The sequence below is a fragment of the Osmerus eperlanus genome, chromosome 15 (genome assembly GCF_963692335.1).
Source record: "Osmerus eperlanus chromosome 15, fOsmEpe2.1, whole genome shotgun sequence".
Lineage (NCBI taxonomy): Eukaryota > Metazoa > Chordata > Actinopteri > Osmeriformes > Osmeridae > Osmerus > Osmerus eperlanus.
In genome coordinates this window covers 2,817,397-2,836,480 of record NC_085032.1, presented here as the reverse complement: position 1 = coordinate 2,836,480, position 19,084 = coordinate 2,817,397, and the positions used below count along the sequence as shown (strand labels likewise).

General features: G+C 42.3%; 1 protein-coding gene across 1 annotated transcript in view; it reads left to right on the top strand.

Moving 5' to 3' along the window:
- LOC134035327 (sodium channel protein type 5 subunit alpha-like) overlaps positions 1-19,084 on the top strand; it is a 214,378-nt gene that overhangs the window by 130,793 nt on the left and 64,501 nt on the right. The window contains exons 18-19 of the mRNA XM_062480326.1: positions 13,492-13,762; positions 15,024-15,211. Coding sequence (XP_062336310.1) covers positions 13,492-13,762; positions 15,024-15,211 — 459 coding nt within the window. The remainder of the gene's footprint in view (positions 1-13,491; positions 13,763-15,023; positions 15,212-19,084) is intronic.

The following is a 19,084-nucleotide window of genomic DNA, read 5'->3' as shown; positions in this document are numbered from 1 at the left end:
TTCTTCTTTGGCACAATGAAACTAAGGACTAGACTTTTAAGAAAGCATGACCAAAGCAATTTGGTGAGGGAGGGTTCCTCCATAGACAGTTGGTGACAGAGAATTTCAGACAATAACTTAAACATAGTCTTGCATTAAGAGTAGAGTCAAAAAATAGAGAGTAAATGTGCTAATGGTTGTTGAAACTCATTGCTCTGAGTTGGTGCATGTCAATTTAGGCAGAAGTCCATGAGTGGTGACATTTGACAACCTCAAACAGCATGAGTCTGCCACTGGGCCTAATGAAAAGGCTGTTGTCTTGATTTGCAATGCAGCTAGGGGAGATTCTAGACCATTGGGGTGCCAAGCTGGGGCCAGTTGTACTGTTAGAAAGGCCAGTTACATTAAACATTATTGTTGCCATATAATTTTCTTCCCAGCATTGCAGGCACTAACAGGCAAAAGCAGTGGTGCCCAGAAATGTTTCATAGGAGTGGCGAAAAAGAGAAGCAGAACAGTGCAACACCATCCCACAACCATTTTCTCTTATTCACTCTCATCTCTGTTGTATATCTGTAACTGCTATAGTATGGGCCTACATGAAAGTTTCAAAGTCAAAGTGTAGTAGTGCAGAATAGAGGAACTGGGAAATGGGTGCTGATGTGGAAAGTACCCAAAAACTGTGCAAAATGGGCAGAAAATATTTGATTTTAGATTAGATTGTATTAAGGACCAATTGGAGAAGAGGCCAAAGGATATTTACAATTGTAGTAGGCCATTGATATGTTTTAAAAGTTCAGCGGTGTAATTTGTTAGATAAGACGCCCCCACCCCCCACTCCAGAGACAATTGATGACAGAGAGGTGCTGACATTAAGTTAAACATAGTCATGCGTTAAGAGTAGAGTAGAAAATAGAGACAAAATGTGTGAATGGATGTTTAAACTCAGTGCTCTGAGTTGGTGCATGTCAGTTTAGGAAAAGGTAGCCTTTTAAACCTCTAGGGTTAAAACAAATCTAATTTGTTTGGAACTCTCTAGTTGGATTTGACATTTAACAGACATTTAATTAATTTAGCAAGTTATTTGACTCCATAACACAATAGCCTTCATATGGTGTTTGATTGATCTGATTTGTTGATTTCTGTTGCTATGAAAACCACTTTAGCCAAGCTAACTAACATTGTTTTTAGCTAGCTTACATTACCATTCAATCACTAACAAAACATGAATAGAAATAGCTTGCTAAACAGGCAGAACTGTGTTCCATCAACGTAGATTAAGGAAAAGCCAGACTTATTTCGACAAGTCTTGCTTACTTCAGTGAGAGTTCGGTTCCATTAAAGGAGTCATTGATTGCAAAACTGATTTTACCTTGTCATAGTTGAATAACGACAGTTCGGTGGGTCAAAGCTTTTAAAGAATGGATCTCTGCATGATGGGCCTGACCAGAGCACAGGTGGCCTTACAGAACACGCTTCAAAGTTGTCACTTTCAAAAGGGTGGCATTTTGACCCTGTTAGGCCAAGATGTCTCAAAGTTGGTCCTCATGGGGAACAAAAAAGTCTCAAGAACCAATAATGTCGGCAGCATGGATTTTTCTGCACAGTGACAATTTTTGAAGAATGTCAAAAAATGACTTAAAATCAGCCATTGCTCCAACTGTCTTGAAATGGGTACATGTCTGTATCATGTCCATTTTGCAAAAGTTTGCAATGTTGATGAGGAACCCGCCATTGCTGCCTGCAGCTATATTTATTTATTATTATTTTCCCACACCTAAGGATCCGGCAATATTTGGACTACATAGACAACGCCGGTGTCAAACGGTTTGTCTTGGTCCCAATTGCGTTGCTTCTATTGGGATTTACGTTCCGTTACACGGTTTAGGCTTGAATTACGTTTTTGTGTGCACCAAGGGACCTCAGTGCGAGCCTAACGTCACAACGTCAGCAAACGTTAGCAACGACGCAGACACGCATAGATACGCCGTTCTAGTAACAGACAGCAATATCAGCGAGCCCTCAGCATTAGTACCGTAGCTAAAAGTCTTAGAAAGTTGAGGCTACTTTTCGCTAGGTACCTACGAACATGTCTTAATCTGCTAGACAAGTGGGTTCCTCTTTGTTCTTTTGGTAAGCAGTCTCACGAGCCCTAATTACCCGGCGTCATGGAGCCGACCAGCTAAATAGTTATTTAGCACTAGAGTTTCTACCTGCATATACCTACAGCTGGCAGCTGTGCTCCGTTTTGCTCCTAGATTCAGACCTAGCTCCGGTGTGGGAATCGCAGGAGCTAACCAGTCGAAGGGCGTACAAAAATACAGGGTGTTGATATTCACAGCCTGGAAACATATCTGCAACCGACGCAAGCACACCCCACAAATTGTACCCTCTCTAGTTTCTCATTTGAAATTACCCATCACCCCTCCTCGCAACAAAAAAGTGAAAGAGGAAAATAGGTGAAACAGTGGCTGTCTGAAGATGTTGGCCAAATATAAGCGCAGCTTGTTCAGGCAGGGCAATCAGGCAGCACGCGTCATTCATTTATCGGGGACGTAAGGCGTCTTACTCCACCTTCCTTTCCTCCGCCCACTACCACACCCACGTTAGCAGCGCATATTCATTGGGCCACGTCCGATAAGGCGTCTTTAAAAGATGCGCGGATATGCACACACTCACCCCGGTTGTTGTATGATCAGTACTGCTGCCGCCCTCCACCATCCCCTTCTCCCCCATGCTGTCTGTATGTTCTCTCCAACAGGGGGATTATATCTCTATTGCTCCCTGCCTCATATGTTGTGTATGTATGTGTTGCATCGAGGAGGCAGGGAGTGCTTCCCTTAGATCATCCACTCCGCCAAAGTTAAATCTACATGTCCATGTCATGTAACAATAAATGCTCAAATCTAATACGTGATTGTCTTGACTGAACTGTTATAATTAGATTTGGTTACCTGAACCACAAACAGTTTACAATGACTTCCAAAAGAAAACACACATAAAGCTATGTAGCCATGATGAATATAAAGTTATGTTACACCAACGTTAACTCATGTCAGCTTCGTACCTTTCCCGACTTAATAATGTTAAGTTAAACGCGCAGTACCGCGTTCCTTCTCTTGGGTGAGAGAGATGTGAAAGCAGAAACCGAGTAGCCTACTAATGCGCCTCTAAGAAAAAAAAACACAACATATTAAATACGCTGTTTTGCCTGGCCATAAGCACATGGCACATAGTGCACAATTTTTGTTCAAATACACAGTTACAGATCAAATCTAACTTTATACCTAGTCAAACCCTATTGCTTGTGTATTTTGAGTGGTCAGGTCTTGACCCGGTCTCGTCCTGTCTTGGTCTTGTCTCGGTCTCGATACACTCTGGTCTTGGTCATGACTTGGTCTCGGTTTAGTTGGTCTTGACTACAACACTGTTAGTAAGTCATCCTAGGGAGTTCACCCCAGTATGCATTTAGACAAAGGTCCCAAGGGTCTCAATTGTTCAGAGGAACATGATTCAATGAGTGATGACACTGACAGCTATACCCTTTTTAGAGTACAAACATGCATATTACCTGCTTTGCCATGTAGGAAAATACTCTGTGGAAACTATTTTTGAAGTTGTTTACTCCAGTGTATATAAGGCCGTTTGAAACCCATGTCATGCATTCATCTGACCACTCTGCCTTGAATTTATATAATCCGGCGGAGTTCTAAGAAACAAAGTCAACCCTTTTTAATTGTCATGCATCTTTCCGGCCACTGACTGACATCATCCTATCAGTGAGTGTATTTACAAAACAAATGTTCAGATAAAGAATAGTTTCAATAATTACACATGGTTGAGTCACTGGCCCTTAAATTGTGAAACTGGAATATCTCTCTCTCTCTGTCTCTCTCTCTGTCTATCTGTACTGTCTTTTACGTTGTACTTTCCCTCTCTCTTTCTATCTTTCTATTTATTTCCCTCTCTCTCTGTACTCACTTTCTTTTTCACTATCTCTATCTTTCCCTCTCCAGTTCTCCATGCCCCCATCTCCGTCTCTCTTTGTCTTTGTCTCACTCTCCATCTCTCCAACTCTCTGTCTCTCCATCTCTCTTGTTCTCTGTCTCTCTATCCATCTGTCCATCTCTCCAGTTCCTCATCTTACCATCTCTCCATCTCATCTGTCTCTCTCTCTCCATCTCTCTTTTTGTTTAAATTTTTGTTTTTTGTCTGTATAATTTGATCTGAGCTTTGGCTTCAACATGAGTAAGTAGAATCCAAAATGTCTGTTGTGGTGTAACTGTGTAATGGTTTAATTTAACCATTAAATATATGTTTAAAATCAAAGTTAAAGTCCATCTCTCCATCTCTCTATTTCTCTGTATCACTCTCCAGTTCTTCATCTCTTCATCTCTCTCTGTCTTTCCACCTCTCCCTCTCTCAATACGTGGCTGGCATGACTACCTATTATTCAATCAGAACGCTCGTACTGTCGTTGCCATATAATAATTAATATTAATTATTACACCATTAGACCACCATTACATTTTTCCTCTCGCGCACCCCCTAGAGCAGGGGTCGGCAAGTAACTTGGGCCGCGGGCCAGTATTTTTCCTCGCCACAAGATGACGGGCCAGAGTCTGTGTTATTTAGACGCTGCGATAGGTGCCCTTGCGATACGTGCACTCGCAACAACTAGGCCTATTAACCATGTGAATGTGAATTGGTGGTCTGTTTGAATAATTTCATTATTTTAACGAACTCTCTCTATCAACATGGTCGTTACTGTCATCCCAACGTGGTGGGTCGTCATCGTTGGTGCACATAAATACTGTCATCCAGTGAGAATAGGATTACTAGGACCTAGCGAAGGTTTTGATGTGAGGTGAAATCGGAAGTTCATATTAATGCGAGCGCGCATTCGCGCGAGCGAAAGGTTTTGCATTAATTTCGGTGCAAAATAGTTTTTAAACTTTATGTAGCCTAACCTAAATAAACATTACGTTGGACTCATATTCTTATATTTTCCGGAAATTACAACCCAAATGTTTACCTGAAAGATTCAGGGCTTTTAAGAAAACATTTTTCCCACCCTTGCAAGAACCTAGATTTATGAAGTGACAGATCTTTCTTTTTTTACCTGGCTTTTTCAGTTCCTCCTGGGATATTTTTCCCTTCCAGTTTATTCTTTTCGCATCAGCTTAATCTAGCTAACTCCCTCCACAACAATAAATGATGGTTTAGGGTTGTCTCCATAGCAACAACTTGGTACACATACTTGTGTTTGAGAAAGAGAGCATGCGCGACAACTGAAAACAGCACTTTTTAATGCACGGTCAGATCATGCACTTAATTAGATTAAAACCTAATGTAGCCTATTAGCTTACTTATCAGTCACACAGTAACTTAACAAACTTAAGACATATCCTTTTATTCGGTGTGTGAAAAAACTAAGAGAAAGCAAGTGATCTTCTGGCCTAATTTATAAGCGGGCAGAGCGGCCCACCGTGAATTCTCCCTATTCTCCCGATGGCCACTCCGGGCCTGAAAACTATTAATTTCACAAGCAATATTTTGGGGGGTGCTATCGGGGTGCTTTGGATCATATGTCTATGGTAGCGATGACATAGCGAGAAAATACTTCAGAAAAGTCAATGACACCATACCCAGTTTCCGGTTTCAAAATAAAAGTCGACGGGGAAAAAAACGATACAAAAAAAATATAAGCGGAAATATTTTGACGGGCCAAATAAAATCGCTGGCGGGCCACAATTGGCCCGCGGGCCGCCTGTTGCCGACCCCTGCCCTAGAGGCAGCTTGTGCACCCCCAGGTGTGTGCGCACCACACTTTGGGAATCCCTGGCCTAATGCTATCACAAAGCAGTCTGCCAGCTTGATTCACTGGAGAGGTAGAGAAAGCACTCTTGATGTGGTGAAGAGATCAGGGTGTTGTTTAATGAACACACTCACACACGCTGTCGCACACACTCACACAAACACACTATCTCACACACTCACACACACTCTTTCTTATACACACACACACTCAAATGCTGTAATCAGTGGCGGAACCAGACTTTTATATATGGGGTGGCCAAGGGGTGGCCAGGGCTACTTCAGGGGGTCCACAGACCAAGACTGAAAATGTGTGTGTAACCTTAGCCTGGCATCTAAGCAGTGTAAATTATTCATATGATTGCTGATGAGAAATATAAATTCAAATTCACTTAAGCCTGAGTTCTTCAGTGTGGCCTAGTATGGTCCACTAGGGTTACTTGAATCAAATTCTACATTTACTATGAATAGACTGTGTCTCTACATCTGAATTGCAACTAATTTCTTTCTTACACACAATTTACTGTAGGTTACTCACAAACTGGAGAGACTTTCGTCACTTTGTTTTCATGAATATATAATCTGGGTCTAACCAGGTGAGAGGTTAGAATCCTTCTTTTACATTAAAACATAACTATTAGTGTATACTCACACAAAAAATGCCACAGCCATCAACACAAGAACACTCATGAATCAACAACCAACATTTTAAAGTGAGGCTTAATCGGAAAAAAACTTTTTTGTAGGCTTACATGTGTGGCCTACAAACACAAGCTGAACTTGGCATGTGACTGACTGCCTAGTATGCTCTGACCTTGTGCCTGTAGCCTCGAGGAGGGAGCTGCTCTGAGGTCTTGGGGTGGTGCAAGGACTGGGGTCTATTTCCACCTGATCCTGTTTGCTCAGCTTTTTGAAGAAGTCTGCTATCTCACCCTTTCTTTTAATGTTTGAAGTCAAAAAGTGAAGCAAAAAATAATAATTACATGTAGGCCTACACATTCAATTACCCACATTTGAGTCCAATATCAATCTTAAACATATCCCCATTATTATCTTCAATCAAAATACCAGCCTTTAAGTTACTAGTTCATTGCTAGCCCTACTCTGAAATACGTATTTCAAACAGGCATTATACAATAGCAAACAGGGTAGCTATCTGCCTGCAGTGTTAATCTTTTGTAACGTGAGTAGATGCATAAGGCATCTCATCAAGGAATCTTAGCAGTTAAAGTACAAAAATAGTGTAGCGACCCACACAGAAAGACCTGTGTTATGTGTTAGGCTGTTAGTTGTTTTTTTACCAGTAGTGTTCGCGGGGTCCGACATGCCAATCAACCTGCTGTCTGCCAATCACGGGAATGCCCGGAATGTTCGAATGCCGGGCATCTTGGTGGTTGGTGCATTGAGGGGGGATGGCGCATTCGAAGTTTAGACCAGGTTTAGCGTCTGTTCTTTCTGTTACGTCTGGGTTTCACAAGAGACGGTCACTATTGTTTTGTGGGCTACCTTTATTTTATTTAGCGTGGGCTAGGGCCAAACAGCTGTTTGCCTTGCTAGTAGCCTGTGTACCGTGTGGTTAAAAGCTCTCTCTTGGAAGTCGCTTTGGATAAAAGCGTCTGTTAAATGCCGAAAGGCAAAGCTCTCTATTTACCAGTCGATCTACGTTCCTACCCTCACCTATGGTCACGAACTGTGGGTAGTGACCGAAAGAACGAGCTTGCGAATACAAGCCGCCGAAATGAGCTTTCTCCGCAGGGTGTCCGGGCTCTCCCTTAGAGATAGGGTGAGAAGCTCGGTCATCCGGGAGGGGCTCAGAGTAGAACCGCTGCTCCTCCGCGTCGAGAGGAGCCAGCTGAGGTGTATCGGGCATCTGATCAGGATGCCTCCTGGACGCCTCCCTGGTGATGTGTTCTGAGCACGTCCTACTGGGAAGAGGCCCCGGGGAAGACCCAGGACACGCTGGAGGGACTATGTCTCTCGGCTGGCCTGGGAACGCCTCGGGGTCCCCAGGAAGAGCTGGTGGAAGTGGCCGGGGAGACGGAAGTCTGGGCCTCCCTGCTTAGGTTGCTGCCCCAGCGACCCGACCCCCGGACAAGTGGCAGATAACGAACGAACGACTGCTAAATGCATAAAAATTAATTTTTTTTTAAAAGATTGGGGTGCCAGTATTTTGTATTGGGGTGGCAGCTGCCACCCCTTAGATCCGCCACTGCTACTGTTGTTGTTTTAAAAGTGTGCTATATAAATGAAAATGAAATTGAATCAACTACACCACAGTAGGAACTGCGCTGTTAGCTACTAAGGTAGTGTTAAGTGCTAAACAAAAACAGAGACATTTCTCTTATCTGAATCTGTTATGGAACCAAATTGCCAATATGAATCTTTTTCTATGGCTCTGCGGCCCAGCAATTCAACTTTCATACCATTTTGTTCAGGAAGCCTCAAACCCAATGCTAAACCTTAAAACGATAACTAATATGATGCTCTTGTCTTCCGTCGCTGGCGCTGTATCAGACACTGGCATAGTGATTTGTGACTGATTGGTGAACTGTGGAAATATCCTCAATGCGCTGCCATATGTCAAAAGAAACGCTTCTTTTATCAAGATCAGCATCCAATTGCCAGGGATAGCGAATTACATTTTGGGGTGGCACCTGGGGTGGCCAGTCCGATATCAGGGGGGTCCAGTGCCACACCGGCCACCCCTCTGGCTCCGCGACTGGCTGTAATCAGACGGAACAGGTTGTGTTGTTTGACATGGTTGTGTGGTGCTCCAGTTACAGGCTGACATTTAAAAACAGGACCAAATCACAGCTGCTGTTTATACTGGGCTTCTTCATATGCTTTGTATAAACACACACACACAAAGACACACACAGAACACAAAAAAACACATTACACACAGTACACAAACACAGGGGCGGATCTAGAGATTTTCATTCGGGGTGGCAGAAGGAAGTTGTTGGGTGGCCTCCTGGAGGCGAATCAAAATCCAAAGTAGGGGGGTACAGTACTCATTTAGTCATTTAGCAGACGCTCTTATCCAGAGCGACTTACTGTAAGTACAGGGACATTCCCCCCGAGGCAAGTAGGGTGAAGTGCCTTGCCCAAGGACACAACGCCATTTTGCACAGCCGGGAATCGAACTGGCAACCTTATGATTACAGGCCTGATTCCCTCACCACTCAGCCACCTGACTCCGTACACCTGACTCAGTACTCCTTATGGTAAATGATTAGGCTATAACATTGTAGTGTAAGCTAGAGAGGGTACAATTTCTGGGGAAATTGTAGGGTGTGCTTGCTTGCATCGGTTGCACAGGGGTCCGTTTTTGAATGACATTTTTACAACTGATATTTCTGTATACTTTATATAAAAATGCATACTTATTATTTATAAAGATTACATAGATTTAAAACAATTTTTTTTTGCTGCTCATTTACAACTGAAAATACGAGTGAAGTGTAGAATGAAATAGATGTCTTATTTCACCTGCAAGAGGCAGCCTCATCGTTGAATCAAAACGAATAAATTTGGCAGACCGGTGTAAAAATTCACCTAATCTCTATGACTTAAACGTCCTTGTAAGTTTTTCCCTTCTCGTGATATTTTAAGGAATTTAGCCTACTCATATTGCATTCATTCATGAATAAAGAACCCCCTTTGAAGATTATTCTACGACGTTACCGGCAGTAGAAGATGGAATCGCGATTCAAACAGTACCATCTGCTAACTGAAAATATGCCCCCAAAAACGTAAATAAGCTTGACATTTATTTAGTGGAAAATCGCTTTCATAAAAAGCTCACTGGTAGCGATCATTGTCAGTAACAACGCCAAGTGCGATATAGCCCTGTGTGGAGAAGCTGCCCCGGTAAATTGTACTACTACGGTACAGTACTAGACTACTGCTGTGTTCGTCTTGGTAGCGATTGCGTTGGTTGAATTGGATTTAACGTTCCGTTGTACGGTTTAGGCTGAAATTAATTATTTTCATGAACAGATTGACAAAGTTTAGGCTGTGGCAATGAAGTTAAGGTTAGTAGTTAGATAGATTTTTGATTTAAGTAAGGGGAGTGCCGAACATGTTCTGTCGCCGTTTGACTTCCTACAGCTGTAGATGTTTTGGTAGTGTCTCGCGTAGGCTACAGCGTTTCAGTGAGTAACACTGGTTTGAAACCACAGGTAATGATAATTTCACCCACAAATCGTTTATCTGTAATGTAATGTCATAATAAATCCTACAACGAAAATGTATTTGTGAGGAATGTTTATTTTGACGATTGAAAACAGAAGCATCATAGACCACTGTAGTATGTGTTGCCCGGGCAACAGAGGCTAATGTCATGATGCTAATACTTCAGTGACATAGTAGACTACTGTTTCCGAAAGTAGATGTACTTCCTTAATAAAATCATCTTATATTGTACATTACACGTCACAATTGTGTGTCATATCAGAAAGTAAAATTAGTAAATAGTTATCACCCTGGCCTCTTTGCTTGTGGCGTTTCTGAAGCTGCCTTGCAGTAAAGCAGTTAGCTTAGCTATCTCCCAGAAGTTAACAAGCTGCTAAACTAATGTTCTGCTAGAGGTAGTCACGCAAGTTTTCGTGACGTTAGTGACGTAAGTAGCGTCATTGACTGTGGCTAGCAAGTTAGCCACCGTTAGCTTCACTTTTCGCCACAAAAACTTAATTTCCACTTAAACCATGCAACGGAACGTAAATCCCAATAGAAGCAACTCAATGGCTACCAAGACGAAACTTTTGACACCTAGGTTGTGTATGTAGGCCAAATATTGACTGAGTTTTTGGGGGACAAAAAGAAATAATAACTAGAGAGGGTACAATTTCTGGGGAAATTGTAGGGTGTGCTTGCTTGCGTCGATTGCACAGGGGTCCGTTTTTGAATGACATTTTTACAACTGATATTTCTGTATATTTTATATAAAAATGCATACTTATTATTTATAAAGATTACATAGATTTAAAAGCATTTTTTTTTTGCTGCTCATTTACAACTGAAAATACGAGTGAAGTGTAGAATGAAATAGATGTCTTCTCATTTCCCCTGCAAGAGGCAGCCTCATCGTTGAATCAAAACGAATAAATTTGGCAGACCGGTGTAAAAATTGACCTCATCTCTATGACTTAAACGTCATTTTAAGTTTTTCCCTTCTCATGATATTTTCAGGCATTTAGCCTACTCATTGCATTCATTCATTAATAAAGAACCCCCTTTGAAGATTATTCTACGACGTTACCAGGCAGTAGAAGATGGAACCGCGATTCAAACAGTACCATCTGCTAACTGAAAATATGCCTCACAAAACGTAAATAAGCTTGACATTTATTTAGTGGAAAATCGCTCATTCATAAAAAGCTCACTGGTAGCGATCATTGTCAGTAACAACGCAAAATGCGATATAGCCCTGTGTGGAGAAGCTGCCACGGTAAATTGTACTACTACAGTACAGTACTAGACTACTGCTGTGTTCGTCTTGGTAGCGATTACGTTGGTTGAATTGGATTTAACGTTCCGTTGTATGGTTTAGGCTGAAATTAATTATTTTCATGAACAGATTGACAACGTTTAGGCTGTGGCAATGAAGTTCAGGTTAGTAGTTAGATAGACTTTTGATTTAAGTAAGGGGAGTGCCGAACATGTTCTGTCGCCGTTTGACTTCCTAAACAGCTGTGTACTGTAGATGTTTTTGTAGTGTGTCTCGCGTAAGCTACAGCGTTGCAGTGAGCTACACTGGTTTGAAACCACAGGTAATGGTAATTTCACCAACAAATCGTTTACTAATGTCAGAATAAATCCTACAACGAAAATGTATATGTGAGGAATGTTTATTTTAACGATTGAAAACAGATACATCATAGATAGACCACTGTAGTATGTGTTGCCCGGGCAACACAGGCTAATGTCATGATGCTAATACTTCAGTGAAATAGTAGACTACTGTTTCTGAAAGTAGATGTACTTCCTTAATAATATCAGCTTATATTGTACATTACACATCACATTTGTGTGTCATATCACAAAGTAAAATGAGTAAATAGTTATCACCCTGGCCTCTTTGCTTGTGGCGTTTCTGCAGCTGCCTTGCAGTAAAGCTATAGTTAGCCTAGCTATCCCCCAAGTTAACAGATGCGAAACGAATGTTCTGCCAAAGGTAGTCACGCGTGTTTTCGTGACGTTAGTGACGTAGTGACGTTAGTAACGTCAGTGACTGTGGCTAGCAAATTAGCCACCGTTAGCTTCTAGTGATGGGCATTCCGGCTCTTTTTCGTGAGCCGGCTCGTATGGCTCAGCTCACTAAAAAGAGCCGGCTCTTTTGGCTCCCGAACGGCTTTTTTAAAAATACATGTTTTAACTATGAATTTGACTATGATAGGTGTGAAAACAATTTGAATTAAATTATTAAATGAAATCATACTCGACCGTAACCACATATCTTTAAAAATGCATTGATTTGTCATGGCTCTCTTCCGAGTTTTGACTACTCTCTCACTGTGTGTGAGTTGGCTCAGCCCTCCCTCATGCAGGATTGACAGGAACAGAATGTGAGGATGATCGTGTGCGCCTTTAAGCCTACAAGTATTTTTTTGTTGTTCTTTGAATTAGTCAATTATTTTAAATACAATTAATTAATTAATAATTCATTATTTCATAATCATTTAGTTTTTATAGGCTGTATTAATCTATTAAAAATAGAGTCGGTTCTTCAGATATGCGAGCCAGCTCCCGACGTTCACCTTCAAGAGCCGGCTCTTAGAGCCGGATCGTTCGCGAACAACCCATCACTATTAGCTTCACTTTTCGCCACAAAAACTTAACTTGAGCCTAAACCATGCAACGGAACGTAAATTCCAATAGAAGCAACTCAATCGCTACCAAGACGAAACTTTTGACACCTACGTTGTCTATGTAGGCCAAATATTGACTGAGTTTTAGGGGGGCAAAAAGAAATAAAAAAATAATAATAATAATATATATGTGAGAGAACAAAGGTTGTGCTCTCGCCGAAGGCTTGAGCACACCCAATAATATATATGTGAGAGAACAAAGGTTGTGCCCTTGCCGAAGGCAAAGCACACCCAATAATAATATATATGTGAGAGAACAAAGGTTGTGCCCTTGCCGAAGGCAAAGCACACCCAATTAAACAGTAACATTAATATTATTTATTGAAATGTTCTGTAATGTACAAATAATATTTTCCATGGGAAGATTGAGGTTCATGTTGTTTAATTGTAACTTGTTTCACTACATGTTCTTCTCTTTTTTCTCAATGCATGCTTCATGTTTTGGCTACCCGCAATGTTTGGGGCTATCTCGTTGTTATGATCAGTGACCTATGCACTTTTGTAAAACTCTCTCTTGGAAGTCGCTTTGGATAAAAGTGTCGGCTAAATGCATAAAAAATAAATAAAAAATAAATATTGGGGTGGCAGTGTTTTTTATTGGGGTGGCAGCTGCCACCCCTTGCCACACCTTAGATCCGCCACTGCACAAACACAGGAGACACACGCACACACACAGTACACACAAACACAGTACACACCCACACACCTGTGTAGATGAGGTAACAGGCGATTTATATCGATCCATCCTCTCTGCTGTCCAGGTGTTGAACCTTTCTCTCTCTCTGCTGTCCAGGTGTTGAACCTGTTTCTCTCTGCTGTCCAGGTGTTGAACCTGTTCCTGGCCCTGTTGCTCAGCTCCTTCAGCTGTGACAACCTCTCAGCTCCGGATGATGACGGCGAGATGAACAACCTGCAGATTGCCATCGCCAGGATAGCGCGAGGCTTGGGCTGGCTGCGAAAGCAGCTCTGCAACTTCTTCAATGGGAACTTCAAACGGCGGCGGCAGAAGAGCAAGGAGGCCAAGGCCATGATGAAGCTAAGGAGGCTCAGCCAACTACACCCTGAGGGGAACGGGATGCCCCTGGGGGTGATAGGTGAGGGGGGTAACAGACTGGTACTGGGGGCAAAGTCTTAAAAAGTCTAAAATCAAATAATTCCAATTTTAGGCCTTAAAATGTCATAAAAAGTCTTAATTAGGATTTTGACTGGTCTTAAAAATGTATTGGAATATATGTGACTTTTATAAAGTTTTAAACTTCAGTGCTTCTTAATGTGATTTGGGGATTTTTTTATCAATCACACTACAACAAAACGAAACCCACATGGAACCAATAAAAACACTGCAAACTTCAGCCCGGTCAGAATTTATCGGAGCACGCCAAGGTAGTGGGTTACGATGTAGAGTGTGGGATAACGTGGTGCCTCCTCTCATAAAAAAGCTACGACTAGAAGTAATAAGTAAAAATTGTTTCTGTTAACGTTGCTTTAATCGAATATGGGTAAGTCCAAGTTCAACGAGATCTGGCTCGAGAAAAGTGCATTTAGTGCTTGGTTTGAAGCCTGTTTCTGTGTAGTCATGTTCAGTTGAATGTGAATACATTAATTTACTTTGCAAGTAATTTTGGGAATATTGATTTTACTTCATATCCTTCATACTTTGTTGGCCAGTAAGGACATGAAATAGGTCTTAAATTGCATTCATAAAGGTCTTAAAAAGTTTTAAATGTAACTTTTTGAAAACTGCAGAAACCCTGTGGGGGTCATAGGTGAGGGGGTAACAGACTGCAGGGCTTGAAATTGTGACCATTTTGGTCACAAATGCTCCTGAAATTGCATCTGTGCAACCTCAAGATATATTTGGGAGCATTTGTGCGAGTGCAAATGATCGTTATGGTATGACCTGTTTTAAATTCTTTACCAAACGCTCGCTAATTAGCCTACTACACAGTATGCGCCTCCTGTGAGCTGATAAAGTGACTGGTCTACAGTTTTATCCCACGTTACATAACCAGTTAAAATTCATCATTACGTTCTTAACTTTAATGCAGATTTTAGATTGGTTAAAATAAGCCGTCAATCACTCCTTGTCACTTCGCTCCGTTGTCTCGTGACAGGGAGCTAACTCGTGCAAAAAAATTGAAGAGCTGAAAAGACAATATCAAAATATTCAGTGGGTGCTCTTAAATTTTTGCTGGTGCTCGCAAGTAAAAAAGTTGTTTTTTCGAGCCCTGGACTGGTACTAAGTGGTGATAGGTGAGGGGGGTAACAGACTGGTCCTGGGGGTAATAAGTAAGGGGGGAGGGTAACAAGTGTCGGTTGCCATGGAAAGTGCAACCATTGCGTTGTGTTGTGTAGGTCGCCATGGAGAGCAGTACATGTTGCCTGATGGAGACAGCTACATGACCAACCCTAACCTGACCATCAGTGTTCCTATCGCCCCCGGAGAGTCGGACCTGGAGCTTCCCGAGGAAGAGGACGATGAGCAGAGCGACTGCTCTGAGGAAGAGGAGGAGGAGGAGGAGGAAGAGGAGGAGAGCAAGCCGGTGAGGAAGCATCACACACAGGCACTTGAAACACACCTCTTTCAGCTCTGTAGAACAACAGCTTGTTGGTAGCCATGTTGTTGGGTGATGGCCTGAAGTCTCAGCAGGGCCTGGATCTGATAGGGCTACTCTCTCTCTTTCTGCTCTCTTTGTCTTTGTCTCTGTCTCTATCTCTGTCTCTCTCTTCCCTTATCCTCCCTGCTCTCTTTCTCTCTCTACTCCCCATTCTCTCCATGTCTCTCTGTGTCTGTCTCTCTCTGTCTCTCTATCCTCCATGCTTTCTCTCTCTAGTTCCCCTTCTCTCTCTCTCTCTATCTCTATCTCTATCTCTCTCTCTCTCTCTACTCTCTCCTCCCAGCCCTCTCTCTCTCTACTACCCCTTCTGTCTCTCTCCTTTCTCCCCCCTCTACTCTGTTAGAGGAAACATGTTAGCAGGACGTGAATGCTTCCCTCGTCTCCTGTCCCTACCGCTGCATGCACCACAGGAACAATGACCCAAGCAGACACCGCCCAATCAAACGCTCTAGGGCAAAGTGCATAATGGGCCGGCATTTGACTTGTACTAGGCGATCTGTCTTTCTGCATCCATTCACGTGTGTGTGTGTATGTGGGTGTGTGTGTGCTGGGATCATATACAGTTGGCAGGCTGCAGACATGATTCAGCATGGAAGCATAGAGAGGGATGTGTCCTCCTTATGTCTGCATTTCTCCCTCTATCTCTCCCTCTCTTTCTTCCTCTGTTTTGTGTCTTAATACTCCTCTGTTTTGGCTTCTTCCGCTCTCTTTCTCCTGTTCCTCTGCCCTGCCCCTTCCCCACCTACTCTCTCCCTCTTTCCTCCTCTGCCCTCCTCCCTCCCCCTCTTCCTCCCTGTTCCTCTGTTTAAGCAAACTTGACTTATCTGTGTCATGTTGTTCCTGTCCACACCTGGTCTGCTGACACAGGGAGAGCAGCTACCTCCTCCTCCTTACTGCTGCCTCCTCCTCCTCTTCCCCCTGCTTCTCTACTACTCCTCCTATGCCACCTTTCATGCACCTGTTCTTTTACCTCCTCTCCTTCTCTTTGTCCATCCTTCTCTCTTTTATCTTCTTGCTCCCACCATCATATCACACCTGCCCTGTGCCCACTCTCTCTTTTCATCCTCCAGGACCCCTGCCCCCTCCCCTTCTCTCTCTCGCTCTCTTGCTCTCTCTCTCTCTCTCTGGCCTTGCCAGTGTGAGAAGTTGACTGTGATGATGACTGTGCAGATATACATGCAAGTGCCACATCTAGTTGAAAAACATGCCCTCCCGTGTGTGGGTCTATGTGTGTGAGAGACAGTGTTGGTCAAGTTACTTGGAAATAGTAATTAGTTACTGATTACTTTTCCAAGAACGTAATCCAGTTACTTTACTGACTACTTATTTTCAAAAGTAATCTTTTTCAAAACTTGTTTTATTAGTTTCAATCTTTTAACTTTATGCACGTTGATTTGAGGTGGAATATTTCGCTGTAGATAAAAGTTTTCTTCCCATGCAGAGTGTACAGCGGACGCTAATGTTTTTGTCCCTTTTTACCAAGTCAAACTCAAAGTAATTTTGGTACTTCCAAGCATTAAACGCTGCATGGTCCTGCTCTCTCCCGCACTCAGGGACATGCACAGGTACGGGCTATTGTTGCCCGGGCAACAGCCCGTTTGCCCTGTTTTTAATTTTTAATTTGTTGTGGCTGCATCAATACGATAAGCCCATCATTAGTAAAGTTAAATACAATTAAATTGCAATATCATCCAGTTCTGTGATTTATATTTTGCCACCATAACGTCAGCGTTGCCCTCTGCCCCCAGTCAGATGACATTGTTTGTATTCTCACGCCGGTGCACTGCGGCGAGTGAAGATCAAGAGGGAAAACACTTCCACTTTAAAGTGACTTTTTGAAGTAATGGATATAATGACAAATGCCCTGTGAATAGTAAAAAAATAAATATCCACTTGTGTCTCCAATAATGTGCAGCATCAGCTTGTAACGTTTGCATCATGTCGCCCTACCTTGCCTTATATTGACGTCTAATCATGCTACGTTACATGAACCAACTAAAGCTAGTCTATGTAGCAGCAGCAGCAGGCTAACGTATCTACGTTATGTCCAGTCTTACGTTATTGTGCGCTCTGTAGAGAAGAGAGAGGCTCAGGGATGGGATGGTTTTGCCTGAAATGAATCATGCTAGAAAGTGACTGCGGCGGTGGTGGGGGGGGTATGGAAGCAAATTGTGACCAAAATTAATATGCATTTGCAGAAATGCTTTTTCATTTTAAGAATGTGTATGCATTATTTGACTCATAAATGAAATTAGTAATCAATCATCCTATTTGCATTTTAATTTTCTTCTTCAAGAGTGCTCAATCTTTCACTTAATTAAAATGAAAAAGAAATAGACATTTGAGATTTAAATTTCAAAACATGCCGCAGAAAATAGATACCAAAATTCAATTTGAAATGTAAAATTTGAAAATCAAAATGCATTTGCAGAAATGCAAAATGAACATACCAAAATTCTATTTGAAATATAAAATTTGAAAATTAAAATGCATTTGCAGAAATGCAAAATGAACGAAAAAGCATTCTGAGCGGCGCAGCAGAGTGACGTCAGTAGCCGCTCTTCTTCAGCTCCCTGCTGACCCAGCTACCCATCTTGTTCGATAGAGGGCGGTGTGCACATCTGCATTGCATTACATTGCAAATGTGCCGGGAAATTGATTGAATTGCCGGGTCTTTAGAGGACGCATCACAGACTGAGCAACTTGATGTCACACAATGACTAAAACAGTGGCAGAGATACTATTAATGTGTAAATCTGTGACGGCAGAGTATGCAGCCAAGCTCTCTATGACTTGTTCTACTCGGTCACGGGCATCAGACTCAGATATATTATTAGATTCTACCTGCTCAGCTAATTCTAACAGTGTTTACACAATTTGAGGGAGCGCCATGATCTGTGATGCGTCCTCTAAAGCAGCGGTCCCCAACCTTTTTTGCGCCACGGACCGCTTTCATGTAAGACATATTTTCATGGACCGGCAGGGACGGACTGGGAGGAAAGAAAGGCCCTGGACAGCTGCGCTGCTAATGCATGCACATTCTGGGTTTGATGTGATGCTAGTTAGTGACTTCCACACCTAATGCGAGAAAAATAGTTTAGCTGATTTGAGCGAAAAATTGTTTTTGGAGTTTTATGTAAAATAAACAGCCGTTTTTTCAATTGACAAAACCATGTCTAGTGAATGTGATGTATTTTTGTCTCTTAATTTTTCAGCCCCATCTTTAAGTTTCTTAGCCTGGTTTTCCATCGTTATATTGTTACTAGCTAGCTTTCGATGTGTCAGTCCCACTGTTGTGTGTAAACGAGACTATAAGCTACGACAGTGACACCCAAAGTGCGTTCCTTATATCCAGTTTAGGCCTATTCCATAATTTTGTTTGATTGCTGTCACGGCAGAAAATCCCGCTTGATGTTGGAAATGGAAGCAGGGTTTTCAGTGCTTTAGTGGCGATCTCAGGATAGCCTTCATCCAAAACACCGATAGAGTTATTGTCTCAAACAGGCTTCATTGAGTGGTAACTATCACTTGTCATGTGTCAAGAGGAAGAGACGCGCATGATACCCCGCTCAATAAAGCCCACAAACTTGCTAAAAAATTTGTAAACAAACATCTTTGCAGAGCTTTTTTGCTCAGGGGAAAAGGCCTGCGGAGAAGGAGAGAATCCGGTCATTTTTCAGAATAAAACGTCTTTCAGACTCTGATAATCAATTAAAAGGATTGAAGGATGTTATTAATTATTTTTTGTGCGGCCCGGTACGAAATGACCCACGGACCGGTACTGGTCCGCGCACCGGT